The sequence below is a fragment of the Chlorocebus sabaeus genome, chromosome 9 (assembly GCF_047675955.1).
Source record: "Chlorocebus sabaeus isolate Y175 chromosome 9, mChlSab1.0.hap1, whole genome shotgun sequence".
Taxonomy (NCBI): Eukaryota; Metazoa; Chordata; class Mammalia; order Primates; family Cercopithecidae; genus Chlorocebus; species Chlorocebus sabaeus.
In genome coordinates this window covers 117,149,123-117,166,200 of record NC_132912.1, presented here as the reverse complement: position 1 = coordinate 117,166,200, position 17,078 = coordinate 117,149,123, and the positions used below count along the sequence as shown (strand labels likewise).

The 17,078-nt window shown below is 40.1% G+C and overlaps 1 protein-coding gene across 7 annotated transcripts in view; it reads left to right on the top strand.

The window, feature by feature from the left end:
- The window catches only part of ABLIM1 (actin binding LIM protein 1), a 399,253-nt gene that overhangs the window by 366,585 nt on the left and 15,590 nt on the right, over positions 1–17,078 (top strand). For 2 of the 7 annotated variants that reach the window (XM_007964167.3, XM_073019385.1), the window contains exons 13-15: positions 9,926–10,030; positions 11,748–11,795; positions 15,413–15,553. In XM_007964167.3, coding sequence (XP_007962358.3) covers positions 9,926–10,030; positions 11,748–11,795; positions 15,413–15,553 — 294 coding nt within the window. Of the gene's footprint in view, positions 1–9,925; positions 10,031–11,747; positions 11,796–15,406; positions 15,554–17,078 lie in introns of all 7 variants that reach the window. The other 5 variants (XM_073019387.1, XM_007964160.3, XM_038009583.2 and 2 more) reach the window with 3 other exon arrangements.

Here is a 17,078-nt window from a genome sequence, read left to right as displayed (position 1 = left end):
TTCTGTTTCCACTGTGCCCTGCCCCTGACTCCTTGCTGCACAGAGCTTTTGTCTCCTGGTGTGCAGAGGTTGTCGTACCTGCGCACCAGCAGCCTCAGCCCCACCCACAGCGACTCCCGCCCCAACCCCCCTTTCCGACACCACTTCATTCCCCATATCAAAGGTAAGGAGGCAGGTTTCTCCAGGCAGCACCCTGCATAGTGGAGATTTATTAGCACCCTGGGAAGGCTAATAAGGTGTATCTCCAAGAGTTAGTGCCGAGCTTTTGAGCTCTCAGCATGCCTGCGTGTGTCATGACTATACCCAACAGTTGTCTTAGAATGGGCATAGCGTCTCTCGTTGGGAGAAATATGTCACTTCTAAGGGCTCTAGATGAAGAAGCAGGAAGTATGTTTAAGACCATAAAATTTATTATCCACTGCTTTGAAAAAAGAAAATATATATATATATTATTATTTTGTTTTTGGATGTATTGAAACAAAATATAATATATATAATTGGAATATTTTCCTGGGTTCAATACGTAACAGGTCACAGCAAAACACAATAGTGTTTAGTAACAGATATACAAAAGTTGTCTTACAGGTGATAAACTATAACCATATTAACATGTTTGGGCAGCATTAAAAGATCTATGGCAACATCAGTGTTTCTCCTTGAGCTGACTCAGAGCAGTCGTCTTTTGATTTGTCCTAACTCCCACATGATGGAGAAGAGAGGCTTTGCCTTCTGTTTTCTGTTCCTGCCTCACATGTCTGCCCCATCCCTTCGTTTTCATCACTGTCGGCAATGCTTCTGCAGCCGTCCTCAGTTGGGACTCTCCACACTGGGGGAGCCGAGAGCCCTGATGAGGCTATGAAGGGGTCGTAATTTAAAATTAAGTAGGAGTTCCCGGAATGGTGCGAACTTGATTTGAACCAAATTAACCAACAGTAATAGCTGAAGGATGGAGGAGGAGGCAAGCACAGATGTTATCACGGGTCTTAAAACAGTCCTAAAGGACTCTTAACCATGTGCTGCTCCGCGTGTCATATCCCTGATGCTTCCATTGAGGAGCTTGTTCTGGTTTACTGAATTTTCGTCGTCAGTCTACCCAAGCTTTTTCTTTGTGCTCACTTGGTTGTTGAGTGGCTGAATCCTAAAAGGTATATGTACTGTACTTATCAGTATGCAGTGATGCTAATTTCAGCATTCTCTATGTTTTGAAAATAATATTGCTTATTGAAGCAATCCTGCTTATCAAAGACACACGTGCCTGGAGTTAAGGCACACGTGCCATTTGCCATTAGCAAATTTTTTGATAGGTACAACACTCTCTAAAACTCTTGACAGATTATTTTACTTTTTTTTTTTAATTTTTTTTATTTTTTTGACACAGAGTCTTGCTGTGTCACCCAGGCTGGAGTACAATGGTGCAAACTTGGCTCACTGCAACCTCCGCCTCCCAGGCTCAAGCGATTCTTATGTCTCAGCCTCCTGAGTAGCTGGGATTACAGGTGTGCACCACCACACCCAGCTAATTTTTGTATTTTTGGTAGAGACGGAGTTTGGCTATGTTGGCCAGGCTGGTCTCAAACTCCTGGCCTCAAGTGATCCACCTGCCTTGACCTCCTAACGTGTGGGATTACAGGTGTGAGTTATCATGCTCAGCCAACAGATTATTTTAAATTATGAGTGCTAGTTAGTATTTTTGGGGAAAATTTTTATTTATAAAATGTCAAGATGATACTTTAGAGAATGTTTATAAACTCATAAAGAAATTATGCTTTTTTTTTTCTTAAAAAAAAAAACCTTCAGTTGTATATTTTAAAGAGACCTTACTATAGCAGCCATTAGTCAAATTAAGATTTTAGTTATTTCTGCTGAGGTGGGCAAACTGCTTGAGCCCAGGAGTTCAAGACCAGCTTGGGCAACATGGCAAAACCCTGTCTCTACCAAAAACACGAAAACAAAATTAGCTGGGCTTGGTAGTGCATGCCTGTAGTCCCAGCTACGCAGAGGTTGAAGCAGGATTGCTTGAACCCAGGAGGTGGAGGTTGCAGTGAGCCGAGATCGAGCCACTGCACTCCTGCCTGGGTGACACAGCAAAACCCTGTCTCAAAAAAAAAAAAAAAAAAAAAGAAAGAAAAAAGATTTTGGTTATCTCCGATATTTAAGAAAAAATACATTATTGATTCATTAAAATGTAAACTTCCTCACTTGGCTATTATATGTTTCAACTTTTAGAGAGAGACTTTTTGTAGAAAGAAAAGTGTCACAGGCCCTATAAAGTTACACAGTTTGTACAAATAACACAGCACAAAGTGTCAATAGCTGGTCAGTGACTAACACTACCTCATGTCCATGAGTAGCCATGTGGACAGTTGAAAAGCCCATGGACGCTGGAATCTTGGGTTCAGATGTCTCTGTTACTTGCTAGCTGTGTGACCTTGGGCTGCTTATTTATCCTGTTGAGTGTCACTTGCCTCCTCTATAAATCAGGAACAATGAGACTCCTACATCACCAGGTGAAGTATCTTGGTGTGGAACGCACCCACCTTGGTCGGTGTGGTGGTCTTAAATTGCTTTTTTTTTGTTTTTTTTGGAGACAGAGTCTCACTCTGTTGCCCAGGTTTGCATGCAGTGGCACGATCTCAGCTCACTGCAGCCTCCGCCTCCCGGCTTCAAGCGATTCTCCTGCCTCAGTCTCCCGAGTAGCTGGGATTACAGGCATGCGCCACCATGCCCGGCTAATTTTTGTATTTTTAGTAGAGACAGGGTTTCACTCTGTTGGCCAGGCTGGTCTCAAACACCTGACCTCAAGTGATCTGGCCATCTCAGCCTCCCAAAGTGCTGGGATTACAGGATTGAGCCACCGCGCCTGATTTTAAATGGTTTTTGATGCCATCATTCTGTTCACTTTTCACAGCATTTTTGGGAAATAGACTCAGTGAGGAGACCAAATATGGAGGCCCTGGCTAAGTAACTGTCCAGGGGCTCACCTCTAGGACGTGGCAGTGCCTGGACTAGACCCAGGCCCCCTCCTCCCCAGGAACGCTCCTTCATATGAGGGCCATGCGTTTCAGTATAAATATGTGTGAAGATAATTTTTAAAGCACACTTTTATTTTTCATCCCTTTTAGCCAGAAAATTGCATTCTTATTGAGTCTTAGACCAAGAATGATCCTCAGTCATTTAGATCACAAAATTAAGAAATATTTACTTTTCCATAGAAATATTAAATGATTATAAAAATTATGGCACCCCTATGTTCCTAAATGGTGCTTTATTAAAAATGTAAGGCCAGGTGCAGTGGCTCAAGCCTGTAATCCCAGCACTTTGGGAGGCCGAGACGGGCGGATCACGAGGTCAGGAGATCGAGACCATCCTGGCTAACACAGTGAAACCCCGTCTCTACTAAAAAATACAAAAAATAGCCGGGCGACTTGGCGGGCGCCTGTAGTCCCAGCTACTCGGGAGGCTGAGGCAGGAGAATGGCGTAAACCCGGGAGGTGGGGCTTGCAGTGAGCGGAGATCGTGCCATCGAACTCCAGCTGGGCGGTAGAGAGAGACTCTGTCTCAAAAAAAAAAAAAAAAGTAAATATACATTCTTTTCTCTTTTCAGTCTGCATTTGAAGTTTTTGACACCGTCAGATATTCTGGATTTAAATGATAAAAAGCGTTAGGCCAAAAGGAGTTAGTGACCTGAACTTAAAAACATCTAATGGTCTCTCTCCCCTTGTCTTTTTACTAGACATGTGCCTATAGTTTGTTCATATGAAATAGTCTTTATGCTTCAGATGCAAAGTGTAATGTACATAACAGTATATACTTAGTTTTTCGATCATAGATACATGGTGGAGATTTTGTACATTAAAGATATTGCTTTAAAAGCCTAGTGTATTTGGCTAAATGCCGATTCTCCAAGGAATTACATCTTAGTTATTTTGAAAAACATGTGTCCTTTTACATGGAAGACCTCTCCGGCACTTAGAAATTTCAGAATAGGGGAAACCTAGAGCCATTGAGTAACATATCCAAGATATCTTTGAGATAAGTCAATGTCTTCCAGGGTTTTTTGTGGCCCTTCATTGACTTTTATCTTGGAGCTTGTCTTGGAGCTTGAGGGAGTTTTTCTTGTTTGTTTGTTTTGTTTTGTTTTTAATGGATGTGAGCTGGGAGCTTGACCTGAGGTCGGATGTCCATCTCAGAGGCAGGGGGCGCCATTTGCCACTCTGGCAGCCAGACGCCCAGCCTTCCATTGCCCAAGTCCACTTCCTGGTCCTTGTTTCTGCAGTGTGTGACCCAGGCCTGGGCTCACTGAGCTGAGGACGCCTGCATGATTGTAAAGCTGAGATGCACGGCACAGACTGTTTCTCTGCTTCACTGGCTTCCCCATTCATTTTCCATAACATCCATTGTTGGTTGGGTGTATCTTTATTTCTGTCCTCCAAACTTCCTTGTAGCCTCATTCTATCTTAGTATATCTTTGGGCCATTTGGACAACCTTATGCCTAGAGATTTGGAAAAACCATTTTCACTTTGTTTCGGGCTTTGTTTGTGAAGTGTCTGCTAAGTTTCTCTTCCTTCCCCTTTGAAATACTGCTAGACATGACATTCTGTGTCCCTGAAGTATAAATTGGATTTCTGAGCAGGAGGGGTACATATATTAAATCTCTTTGAAAGGAATCTTTCCTCTTTTGCTATAAATACGAGTTGCCATGATGTAAATATATATTTGACACTTGCTGAAGGAAACTGTAACTCTTATTGACGCTTTAGACAAGAACCGGCAATCTTAAAACTGTCACAAAATTCTGGATGCTGCCAACTTATCTTAAGGCTCTCTCAAGATGTTCATTTATATTTGGGGATGTAAGCACTCTGAGTCCAGAAAGCTAGGCAGTGCTCCAACAGGTCCCCACAGCAGAATCGCACACCCCCATCTCTATTCACTTGTCTTAGAATTAGTCACTCGGACTCTCATGGTGCCAAAAAGAAGAATGAAAGTGGAGACAGGCATTTAAATTTGTTAAGTACAGTGAGAGTCCTGTAAGTGAATGCTCCCCCGAGGTCTAAAAAATTGGCTTACTAGGGTAACAGGAAAGGAGGTAAAACTGAAGGCCAAGAAATAGAAATAGAAACATAAATAGAAATATAGTAGCTTGTCACTACAATAGATAAGAACACTAGCAACTTAGGGTGGCCCAATCTGAGGACTTAAAGGAACAAAATAGCCATGAGTGTGAGAGAGATATATATATATACTATTGTATTATACACAGATACAAACACACACACACACACACACACACACACACACACACACACACACACACACAGTAGTTTTGTTTTTTGTTTTGAGACAGACTCTCACTTTGTTGCCCTGGTTGGAATGCAGTGCTGCGATTTCAGCTCACTGCAATCTCCACCTCCCAGGTTCAAACAATTCTCCTGCCATAGCCTCCTGAGTAGCTGGGATTACAGGTGCCTGCCATCAACACCCAGCTAATTTCTGTATTTTTAGAAGAGACAGGGTTTCACCATGTGGGCCAGGCTGGTCTCAAACTCCTGACCTCAAGTAATTCACCCGCCTCAGCCTCCCAAAGTGCAGGGATTTCAGGTATAAGCCATCATGCCCGGCCTATTATTTTTAAACAGTATCTTATTCTGGGTTGATAGAGGATGACAATGATGGTGATAATAATAATATCTTCCAAATATGAGATTTCATCTGGTATGTCATAGATTACTTTGTCTAAGTAAGGAACTATGCACAGATGACCTCTTAGGGCCCCCATCAGTTATTTCCTGCCGGGGTTGGGTTCAAAGTTTTATCATTTAAATAGGGTGTTGGCCAGGTGCAGTGGCTCATGCCTGTAATCCCAGTATTTGGGAGGCCAAGGCAGACAGATCACTTGAGGTCAGGAGTTTGAGACCAGCCTGGCCAACATGATGAAACCCTGTCTCTACTAAAAATACAAAAATTAGTTGGGTGTGGTGGCACATGCCTATAATCCCAGCTACTTGGGAGGCTGAGGCAGGAGAATTGCTTGAACCTGGGAAGCAGAGGTTGCAATGAGCCGAGATCGCACCACTGCACTACAACCTGGGCAACAGAGCAAGACTCTGTCTCAAAAAAATAAAAATAAAAATAAGGTGTTTAATTTAGAAAAGGGAAAGAGGCCTCTTCTTGAGAATTTTCCTTTTTCTTTAGAAATGCCCAAAATTTGTCATGCCTTTGGTATTTCAAGGGCTAAGAATTTGGTACCTAGAAACATTATCTATTCCAAAAAACTTATTCCCCAGTGAGCGGTTGTGGTATGTGGAAAGCACATTCTGCAGAATTGCTGAGATGGGTGTGTCACTGGGTCTCCCTTTACCTGATTTTTAAAAATTCTTTGTGGAAAGTTTTAAATGATTATAGTTAAATCTACTTATAAAATTTGAACATACTAGTGGGTTTTTTTTTTTTTCTCCAAACAACTAGAGAGGTGAATGTTTGCTGAAGCCATCCAGCCTAATATAGAACCACACCCAACTGGTGACAGCATTCAGCCAGAATCCACTCCTTGGGAATTCAGACAGCTACTCCATAACCTCTGAGAGGCTTTGACCATATTCAAGAAGTGAGGGGCTTCTAGAGGCACTGGCCACCAGAGGGTCTTGTTAATAGAAAGATTTTAATCCCTGGACAAATGTCTAATTCTAATAACCTTAAAGTTTGTGTCCTGCATATGCAGATATTTTTGTGCGTGCGTGACACGGGCTAATAATGATAAAAACTGATTTAATGGGGGTTCATTTGATTGTGTATTATAACCAAAACCTATGAGAACTTTCCTGGAAACATCTGATTTTCTACAAGGACAGTGAAGGTCGATGTGAAAGAACAAAAGCACGCAACGGTGTGGTTCAGAAGCAGTAGCAAAAGTTGAGACCCGGTGTACCTTCTATCGAGAAAAGACCATAAGAATGATTCTGTTTTTCAGTTATGGATTACCCTTGTTAATAATTTCTAATGTTCATAGGATTAAATCATTTTTCTTCAGTGAAACAATTAAATTGGAGCTGTCAAGGATTGGCTGTAATGGGGAAGTTATAAAAGGGGTGATCCCAGTGCTGTATACAGTAGGTCTCTACTTATCATCATCAATAGGTTCTTGGAGACTGTGATTTAAGAGAATTGATATATTAAAATAAGAGTCTAGTTTTTCCCCTCATCAATGTTGTGATGAAACTAGGTTGAAATAAGCAACGTTCTTCAAGGTCCTGCTGTATGTTATTTTGCTTAAAATTGCAGTTTCCAATAACCTATTGACGTTAAGTGAGGACTTAACTACACTAGCATCTAGCTTCCTTTAATTTAGAGATTAGAGAAAATTGATGGTGAATCTTGCCATGGTGCTTGCTAAATTAGGCCAATAAATAGCTGTGGAGGTAATTAATTGGCCTCCTTCAATCATTCATTCACAGACATTTATTAAGCACTTACTCCTGGCCAGGCGATACACTGAGCACTGATGATGATAAATGAGACCGAGTTTTAATTCAGCAACAGGTTTAAAACACTATTTCCTTCTAAATGCAAATCAAAATCTTCCTTCCCCTGTTTTCCTCTGTGTTTTTTATACTCATTTTTTCCTGATGTGAACTAGTTATTTCTCTTTAGAAGAGGGTTAAATGAGATAACATTTTTATAAATTAGTTTAATAGGTCAATTGTAAGGGATGATATTTCACAATTTTGGGGAACTAATATATGACTTAAATAATAAAGTCAACATTATAATATATTTGGGGCTGGATGCTAAACCGACTCTTGAGAAGAAAAAACAGAAGTTTCAGAACACCAATAACCAAAAGCCAGGAATGTAAATTTGACTCAGTAACAGACACAGATCCCATATTTGGAATATCTTACTGCCCATTTAGTGTAGATCTATACTCTGGTTACTTAAAAATGTATATGCTGAGACATTAAAATTCCTTTTTTTTTTTTTTTTTTTTTTTGAGACGGAGTCTTGCTCTGTCTCCCAGGCTGGAGTGCAGTGGCTGGATCTCAGCTCACTGCAAACTCCACCTCCCGGGTTCGTGCCATTCTCCTGCCTCAGCCTCCCGAGTAGCTGGGACTACAGGCGCCCGCCACCGTGCCCGGCTAGTTTTTTGCATTTTTTAGTAGAGACGGGGTTTCACTATGTTAGCCAGGATGGTCTCGATCTCCTGACCTCGTGATCCGCCCGTCTCGGCCTCCCAAAGTGCTGGGATTACAGGCGTGAGCCACCGCACCCGGCCAACATTAAAATTCTCTTAAATGTATTTTAGAACTCTAAAAATTGACATCTTTCACACTTGACTGGATAGATTTAGAAAAATTTGCCCTGAAGCAACTGACCAGAGCTCTATTTTCTGATGATCTATGATTTATTTAAAATTATTAGTGTTAATAGATAAATAAATTGAACTTTATCAAAATTTTTAAACTTTTGTGTTTCAAAGAATTCCACCAAAAAATGAAACGACAGCCTGTAGACTGGGAGAAAAATCTTTGCAAATTCATATTATTTCTGATAAGAGACCCGTATCAGAATATATAAAAAGCTCTTACAACTTAATAGTAAAAAGCAATTACCACTACTAATTTATTGAGCTTTAATAGTCCTACATCTTCTAGTGTCTTCCTGAGACAAATGTTTGCCCAGACATAGGGTAGGAGGACAATTTAGGCCAGTTGAAAATCTCTTTCTAATTTTGCACAAGCTGAATCAGTTCATCCCGACCATTCTCCTGGTCAGAAGGGAGTGATGGTGGATGTGGTGGCACTTAAGGCTTTTGCAGCCACCTCTTTGCTCTTTTCTGGCCTGGTCCCTGTTCTCTCCTCCAAGAGCACCATGCTGTCCAGACAAGGTGGCCAGTCCTGTTGCTCCCCCCGACCACATCCTTCTCATGACATTGCAGCCCTTTCTCATGACATTGCAGCCCTCTGGAATATGGGCTTCCCACCCTCCCATTCACCTGCCCTCTCACCTGGTGAGCTTACTCTTTGATGCCCAGCTCAAACCTAGCTTGAAGAATTGGTGGCACCTTCATCTGAGTGTCATAGCATTTTTCTTATACCTCAGAGTAAACAATTACATGTCATTATATGGTATTTAAGTCTGTCTCCTTAGATAGCCCCTAAGTCCCTTGAGGACAGGGAGTGTATCTCATTCATCTGTTTGTCCTCAGTAGTACTCAGTGCCCAGCCATAGTAGGTGTTCAATAAATGTTTCAGTGATTGAATCATTGGCCTGGGTGGAGCCTCATCTTTGAAGTGAAAGGTGGGGAGAGGTATAAATGGTTGCAAAATACCTGGCTGACACGGGTCTGACTCTTATCTTGTATATTTCAAAGTGAGGAAAACAGAAACATATGCTGCAATTGAAGGCACTTTGTATTCCTAAGGGGAAGGACTTGGTGACCACACAGGTTCCCAGACTTAACCTTCAGATCGGAGAAACCTCTGCTAATTGCCAGCTGCTGCCATCATGCTTGAGAGTGATTTGTATTTGGGTTTGCCTAGCCCGCTCCTTTACACGCTTGGGATTTAACCATCTGACAACTGATCCTGAATCCTGAGCAAGCAGCTTTCCATCCCTTCCAATGTCCCCTCCCTCTAATCGATTTGCTGCGAGCTCACAGCTTTCAATGCATGCCATTGGAATGACGCACCTGACCGCTAGCTGCTTCTAACCTAGCTCCACCTGAGTTCAAATCTCTGTAACGGAAAACTAAACCTGATATCACCTTTGCAAGTCAAGTTGATAAATTGAGTTTGTTTCTTTTGTTTCTCCTTTTTGATGAACCTCCTTCCGGTCTGTTGTTTTGAATTTTTATTACGCTTGCTTTGTTTTCTTTGTTTCTCTCTCCCTTCTCTCATTTTGTTTTTTCCATTCTTCTCATTGGAGGCAATGAGCCGTCCAGCGGCCGGAACTCCCCTCTCCCTTACCGGCCAGACAGCCGCCCTCTAACTCCAACTTACGCTCAGGCCCCTAAACATTTCCATGTTCCAGGTAGGATCTGACACAGTCTGTGTCTTGGTGTCCTGTCACAGTGTAGAATGTAGCCTTGTAACCTCGTCTCGTCTCATCTCTCATGCTCTTTTAATTGGGATGCACAGTTAACAAACCCTAAATTGCAGGATCTGACCTAGGGGGCCTTTCAAAAGTTTTATGTGTTAAATGCCAGGATTACCTTGAAGGTTTATGTTTTCTCAAATAATTTTTGAAGAGTGTGGGTGATGGGTAAAAGCAGTTGAGTTGTTTTGTTTTGCTTTTTGGTAAATTTTCATTGTACCATTTTATCATTGCCTTCTGAGGTACCTTTCTGTGGTTTGCTGTCATTGACTAATTATAGCAATGGCAATCTAGTTATCTTCCCGTCCAGAAGATTGAACCACAGTATCACCTGAGAGAATACTTTTCTGTTTCCTGTTTTTCTCTAACGTGGAGACTTTCTCCAAGGACTTTTCAGAAAGATGTAGAATTGGGTGAATTGGTTGGTCTTTCTGCAGCGCGTCATAGACTAGCCACCTCCACAGCCCATGAAGATATCTTGCAATTTAGGCTTGGTGCTGCAAGCTTTGCTCTAGTAGTCACAAGCATTTGCTGTCATAATACAAATAGTAATTTGACATCAGAAACTGAAATAATCAGAGCCCATTAATATAATATCTTAATGTTTAGAATCAGCTCACTTTGTAAGGACAGGATTAGCTCTCAGAGGTAACAATATTATATTTCTACCAGCAGGTTATTGTTTTTTGCTTTGTTTAGCTACTGAAAGTAGTTTAATAAATTACCCACTATATTAACGTAAGTGTACATATTTAGAATCTATAATCATTTTTTTTCTTTCGCTTCTCAACTTAATAAAACAGAGGAAAGTTCACTGAGCTTTATATCACTTAGTTGGGACTGTCCTTTCTAAAAACGTTTAATTGAATCTTGAAAATTAATGTTCTATATTTGGGATTTTTCACATAAAAATGCCCCACCAAGATACAGTGCCCACGGTTCTGGGGAAACAGAAACTTTTTGAAATTTCCTGAGTATTTATAGTTAAAGCAAAATGGTTCCATAATCCAATGGGGTCTTGTAAAATATATAAATAGTGTTTCGCATCTCTTTTCTTTTTCATTCATTCATTCTTTTTAAAAAAAAATTGGCCTGTATAAATTAGGATTTGTTGAACATCCCATCAGTACACAAGGCTAGCCTTGAACATAAAAAGTTTCTATGTCTTTTTTTTAAAAAAAAAAAAAACTTTTGATTTTTCTACATTGCTTTCCACTGTTCCACTCATTAGTTGAAAAGTAAATTGAGCCACTGGTATCTACTGGGGGCTCAATTTCTAGACAGTAGCAATTTGGGGATTTCCCCCAAACTGGTTATGTCTTTCTCACCATAAGAGTACCTCCACTGCTTGCATTTCTTCCTGTTTTAATCCCACTTTCAATGAAGTGTGTATTTGAAATAAATGGCTCATGAGTTAATCACATCTTTATATATCCTAAGATGTATTACAAAGGCTTCCATAACACTTGCATATAGTAAGCCACTCATTTCTATAATTTTTCTTCCAATAAACTCAATCTTTGTAATACAGAAATTAACCTTCTGGGTTATTTTTGTTCAAGATCTTCAGTTTGATTTGCCATTTGGTTGATCTGTTTTTCCCATCGCTGAACTGGTTCCCATAATCACACACCTTTGCTTTTCATTTCCACAGATCAAGGGATCAACATTTACCGAAAACCACCCATCTACAAACAGCATGGTAAAACCTGCTTTCCTCTGCGTAGCTTTTAAATAGCAAAGTCAGCTGAACTTCTCCTTGCTGTCCTCTGAAAGGCTTTTCCTGCTGCTGCTTTTGAGAGTAAAACTGGTGCATCCAGCATATTATGCCTTTCTGGTCTACTAAGATGTAAATATTGTGAAATTGATTTTCCTGGATGGAGAGCACTTAGCTTGATTAGAAAGCTTCTAACTTGTTTCTGAGCCCATCAAACCATGTGTCATTCCATTCCTAGAGAGGGGGAAGTCCTGGTCACACAGCAACTCACAAACATCCGAGCAAGACTTTTTTATATTTTGCCATCAAATATAGTTACCCTTTAAAATAATTTTGATGAGACTAATTTAAACTAGTGAAAAATCAGCCACCTAGAAAAACTAATTTGACTGAGCCTACATCAACTTGGCTGTCCAGGTCTCCGGTTTCTTATTGGGTGTGAAGATGTCTGCACAGTGGAGTGGACAGGATACAAGCTAACACAGAGGTCGAGGCCCTGGTCCCACTTTCTCCCTGAATGGCTCTGTGACGTCATTTCTCTGTGCTTCAGTTTTCTCTTCTGTAAAAACCAGTTAGTTAGATCAGTTTGTCTCTGAACTTCCTGCAAACTAAGAATCACTAACGTGTATGTATAATTCAGTTTTCCTTTTTTTAACTCAGGAACTCACATGACTTTATGTAAATCACATTTTCCTCCACCGTTATTAAGTCTCTATAGATATATTGACCATAAATCCTTGTGAAAAGATATCCAAAGCTGGTCTTCAGGTGATTTCAGAAAATTCTACACAAATTGTGCCTGGAAATTTGAAGGCTGCCTTTAGAATCCAGCTGACGTACATGAATCCTTAAGAGTTAGGATAACATGAGGCCAGGTGCAGTGGCTCACACCTGTAATCCTAGCACTGTGGGAAGCCGAGGCGAGTGGATCATTTGAGGTCAGGAGTTCGAGACCAGCCTAACCAACATGGTGAAACCCTGTCTCCTGTATTAAAAATACAAAAAAAATTAGCTGGGCATGGTGGCACACACCTGTAATCTCAGTCACTTGGGAGGCTGAGGCAGGAGAATCACTTGAATTCAGGAGGCAGTGATTGCAGTGAGCTGAGATCACACTACTGCACTCCAGCCTGGGTGACAGAACGAGAGTCTGTCGCCCCCCTCCAAAAAAAAAACAAAAACAAAAAGAAAGAAAAGAAGGAAGAATTAAGATGACGTGAAAATCAAATAACATTGAAAATGCACAAGGAAAAAAATTTTAGGTCAGAATCAGGAAGACAAAGAGAAATGTATGTATCATAATGGTTCTAGAGCTTTGATTTTTTTTCTCATCTTTTTTTTTTTTTTTGAGGTTTTAAACCATACGCTTGCTTTTTAAGTTTGTTAACATTGTTTTTGTTTTTGTTTTTTATGGTTTAATGTCTTTCCACACACTCATTAACATGTGAATGTTTAACTACTGACTTCACCAATTCTAATGCGTAAGTACTATTTGAAGTCATCCTTTTGCTATTAATGTAAGAATAAAATTATCAGAGTTTGATGTGTCAACTTAGAGACTTTGAAAAATCCTATCTTTAGGTCCTCCTCTCTGAACAAAAATAATCAAATAATTAAAATTTAAGGAGATTGGATAATGTTAGATTATTTGTTTGGAAGGAATTAGTTGACTTCTTTTCATAATATTTACTTTGACTGAAATCTTTCAGTCTGTTGTAATTAATTAAAAATAGCCCAGCCAGAGCAGTGCTTTCCAAGGGATGTTTTTGCAAAACAGCCATTCCATGCCAAAGAAATAGTTGTTATGCCCAAAACTGGTGTCTGTGCCCTGATGCATTTGAGAAGGGCTAGATTTAATTAAAGTCACATTTGTTCTTCATAATGCAGAACTTCTGAGAACTTATATGCTAACATGTTTTGTCTATCTTTAAAAAGGGGATTTTGTATGTAGTGTTTTCCAAGCTAAAATGTTTTTCTCATGAGGTTAGAGATTCAGAGAAACACTGTTTAATGCCTGGCCAAGACTTTACCTCCTAAATTGGGCACAGTGGCCTGCACCCATAGTCTCAGCTACTTGGGAGGCTGAAGTGAGAGACTGCACTTGGGTGCAGGAGTTAGAATCCAGCCTGCACAACATAACAAGACCCTGTCTCCGAGGAAGGGGGAAAAGACTACCCCTTTGTACTGAGTGACCTTGGTTGAGTTATTTAAGCAAATTGAGACCCAGAAGGTTACTCAAAAAATGGAGGACTTAGAGCTGAAGATTCAAAAGGTTATTTCCAGATTTTAAATATGTAAGCCCAGAAGAAAACAGTTATTTAAGGCATTATAAATACATTTTGAAATATTTAGTGACATCCCTGGCCAATTTGCATAATTAGCCAGAATCAGGGACTGTCCATTTAACCTGGTTTGTTTTGCTCCATCTCTGTAGGTTAGATTTGGGGCTCTAAGCTGTGACTCCTCCTCTAAGCATAGCCATTAAGAACTTTGTGAACTAATATTGCTGTTCGTTTGGCTTTTGTTGTTTTAAAGTTGGATACCTCACTTGTGTGCACAGACCTTTGAACAAAACAATGAGTGGGAATGGCAAACATAAGTTTCAATGCCAAATTCCTGCAAGCTGAAAGTGGATTTTCCAATTTCCATTTCTCCTAGGACTCAAGGACACATGTATTTAGTATATAAGGATTAGAATGAAGTGGACCAGACCAGGTGTGGTGGCCCACGCCTGTAATCCCAGCACTTTGGGAGGCCGTGATGGGCAGATCACCTGAGGTCAGGAGTTCGAGACCAGTCTGGCCAGGAGAAACCCTGTCTCTACTAAAAATGCAAAAATTAGCTGGGCATGGTGGTGCATGTCTTTAATCCCAGCTACTTGGGAGGCTGAGGCAGGAGAATCCTTGAACCCGGGAGACAGAGGTTGCAGTGAGCCAAGATTGCGTCACTGCACTCCAGCCTGGGCAACAGAGTGAGACTCTGTCTCAAATAATAATAATAATAAATAATAATAAAAGAATGAACTGGACCAATATATTTGTGGCTTCTTGCCCAAAGATGCAAAGCCAGCCAACCCTCTAATGATTAACAACTGCAGTCAAGTGAGAGCATCATGCTTTCAACTTAGCTCTTTAATTTTAGCTTACTAATTACTCTAGGAGAGTGTTGTCCACTGGAACTTTCTCTGAGGATGGAAATGTTCTATATCTGCACTGGCCAGGACAGTAGGCACTAATCACATGTGACTACTGAGCAATTGAAATATGGCTAGTGAAACTGAGGAGCAGAATTTTAATTGTATTAATTTTTTGTTGTTGTTTAAATAGCCTCATCTAGCTTGTGCTGGGCAGCACTCTAGAATAGGATTTTTCAGATATAGAACATGTGTAGGATGAAGCTTTGCTTCGGACGTAAAGTAAGGAAAATGAGTTGACTTGTCAATAGGTACCTCTGAGTGACTGGGCCACGGATAATGGTAATAAACAGGACTTTCTAGAACTGAAACTTTTGCCAGAGAATAAGAAAACTATATAAGTGGGGTTGTACCACCATTGTCTTACAGACCAATAGCTAAGCACCCCCTGATTCCCATCTAGATGCAGCTGCCTTGGCAGCCCAGAGCAAGTCCTCAGAAGAAATCATCAAGTTTTCCAAGTTCCCAGCAGCCCAGGCACCAGACCCCAGCGAGACACCAAAGATTGAGACAGACCACTGGCCTGGTCCCCCCTCATTTGCTGCCGTAGGTATGCAACTGTCATGGCTAAGTCAAAGGGACAAACTGCTAGGACAGCTCAAGATGAGATGCTTAAAAACATGCAAGAAAATGTATCCTATCGTGAAGACTTTTAAGAAAAGTATGACCAAGAGGTAGCATAGTGAAAAGAGCTAACGTGGTATTAACTTGTTGTACAAAATGCTTAAAAGTTACAAAAGCACATCCACCAGAGTCTTGTTCTAACCAAACCCACTGGGATCCAGAACTGGTCTAAAACCAATGGTTTGCATGGACTCTCAGAGTTAATACTGCAAAATCAGTAACTCTGTTGAACATAGTTGAGCCAAAGCCTTATAGCAAGAACATTGTTCTATGTAATTAGAGTCTAGTGGGTGAATTTACCAAATGTTTGTAGAAGCATGACTTCTTTCAGTTAAATTTGTTTTAGACTACTTCTGGGTTGTAGTTACAATTCTTAACAACCAATCTTAACACTGAAGCACTTACATTTTTCTTGTGAGATCACGTTCTCCATCATGAAAAAGGGCTATTGCAGAGTAGTGGGTGTTCTGAAATATTACTTCTGTGAAGTTATGTGATTTTACATCTACCATTTTCATGAATTCTGTGCTAAAATGTCTTATTTCAGCTGTTTCATTCTTTGCTTCATGCTTTGCAATTATGTCTGTGTCTTTACTATATTGTCAGTAGTGAACCCACTCGGCCTAAAAAGAAGTATTAGCAAACCCAGAAACTAATACTGAAAATTTAGCGAGTCAGCTTTACAAGGATATGATCTTATCACACTTCTGTTGACAACCTAAAAGGCCTTCAATTTTCCAAAATGTCCTAATCTTCATTGTGCTATTTTTTATCAAGATATTTTTGGAATATCTTTCACAAGCAATACAAGTGGATTTTAAATCAATTGATATTTATAGAAAGAGTTTAAGGAAAATCTACCTCCTAAGTTCATTATTCACAAGTATTCTGTATATTATGTTAATGAAATTTATCTAGTCCTTGCAAACTTGTGCCTATTGATTTTCATTAGTGTAAACGAAAGAGAGAAACTTCACATTGACATTTATAATTGTAAGGACTAAGAACCAGTCACCAGCTTTCCTATGCCAGTCCATGCCCTTCAGGAAGTTCTTGAGGCCTTGAGGTTGCTAGTTTAGTAAATTGCTTACTAGGACATTAAAGCAGCTACATTTTGGAAAGAGGAAAAATTAAGTTTTTGTTGTTGAATTTATTATCGCTAAATAGTTTAAAGCTCTTTTGGATTCCAAAAGGAGGAAAATTTCAGGTCCATTAATCAAAATGCTGAAAACTAGGACTATTAGTTAAAGTTTATTTTGATTAGATTAGCAAACTTTCCTGTTTCCTCCCACAGCCAGATTAATCCAAGCAATTTAGGAAAAACAATAATTATCTTAACCTCCCAACCATTCAGACAGATTCCTCCTTTCCTTTCCCTGTCTCCCCTTTTCCAGAAAGCTAAAACATTACACACAATTTACTATATTGTTCCAAAGTAAAATTATACCTGT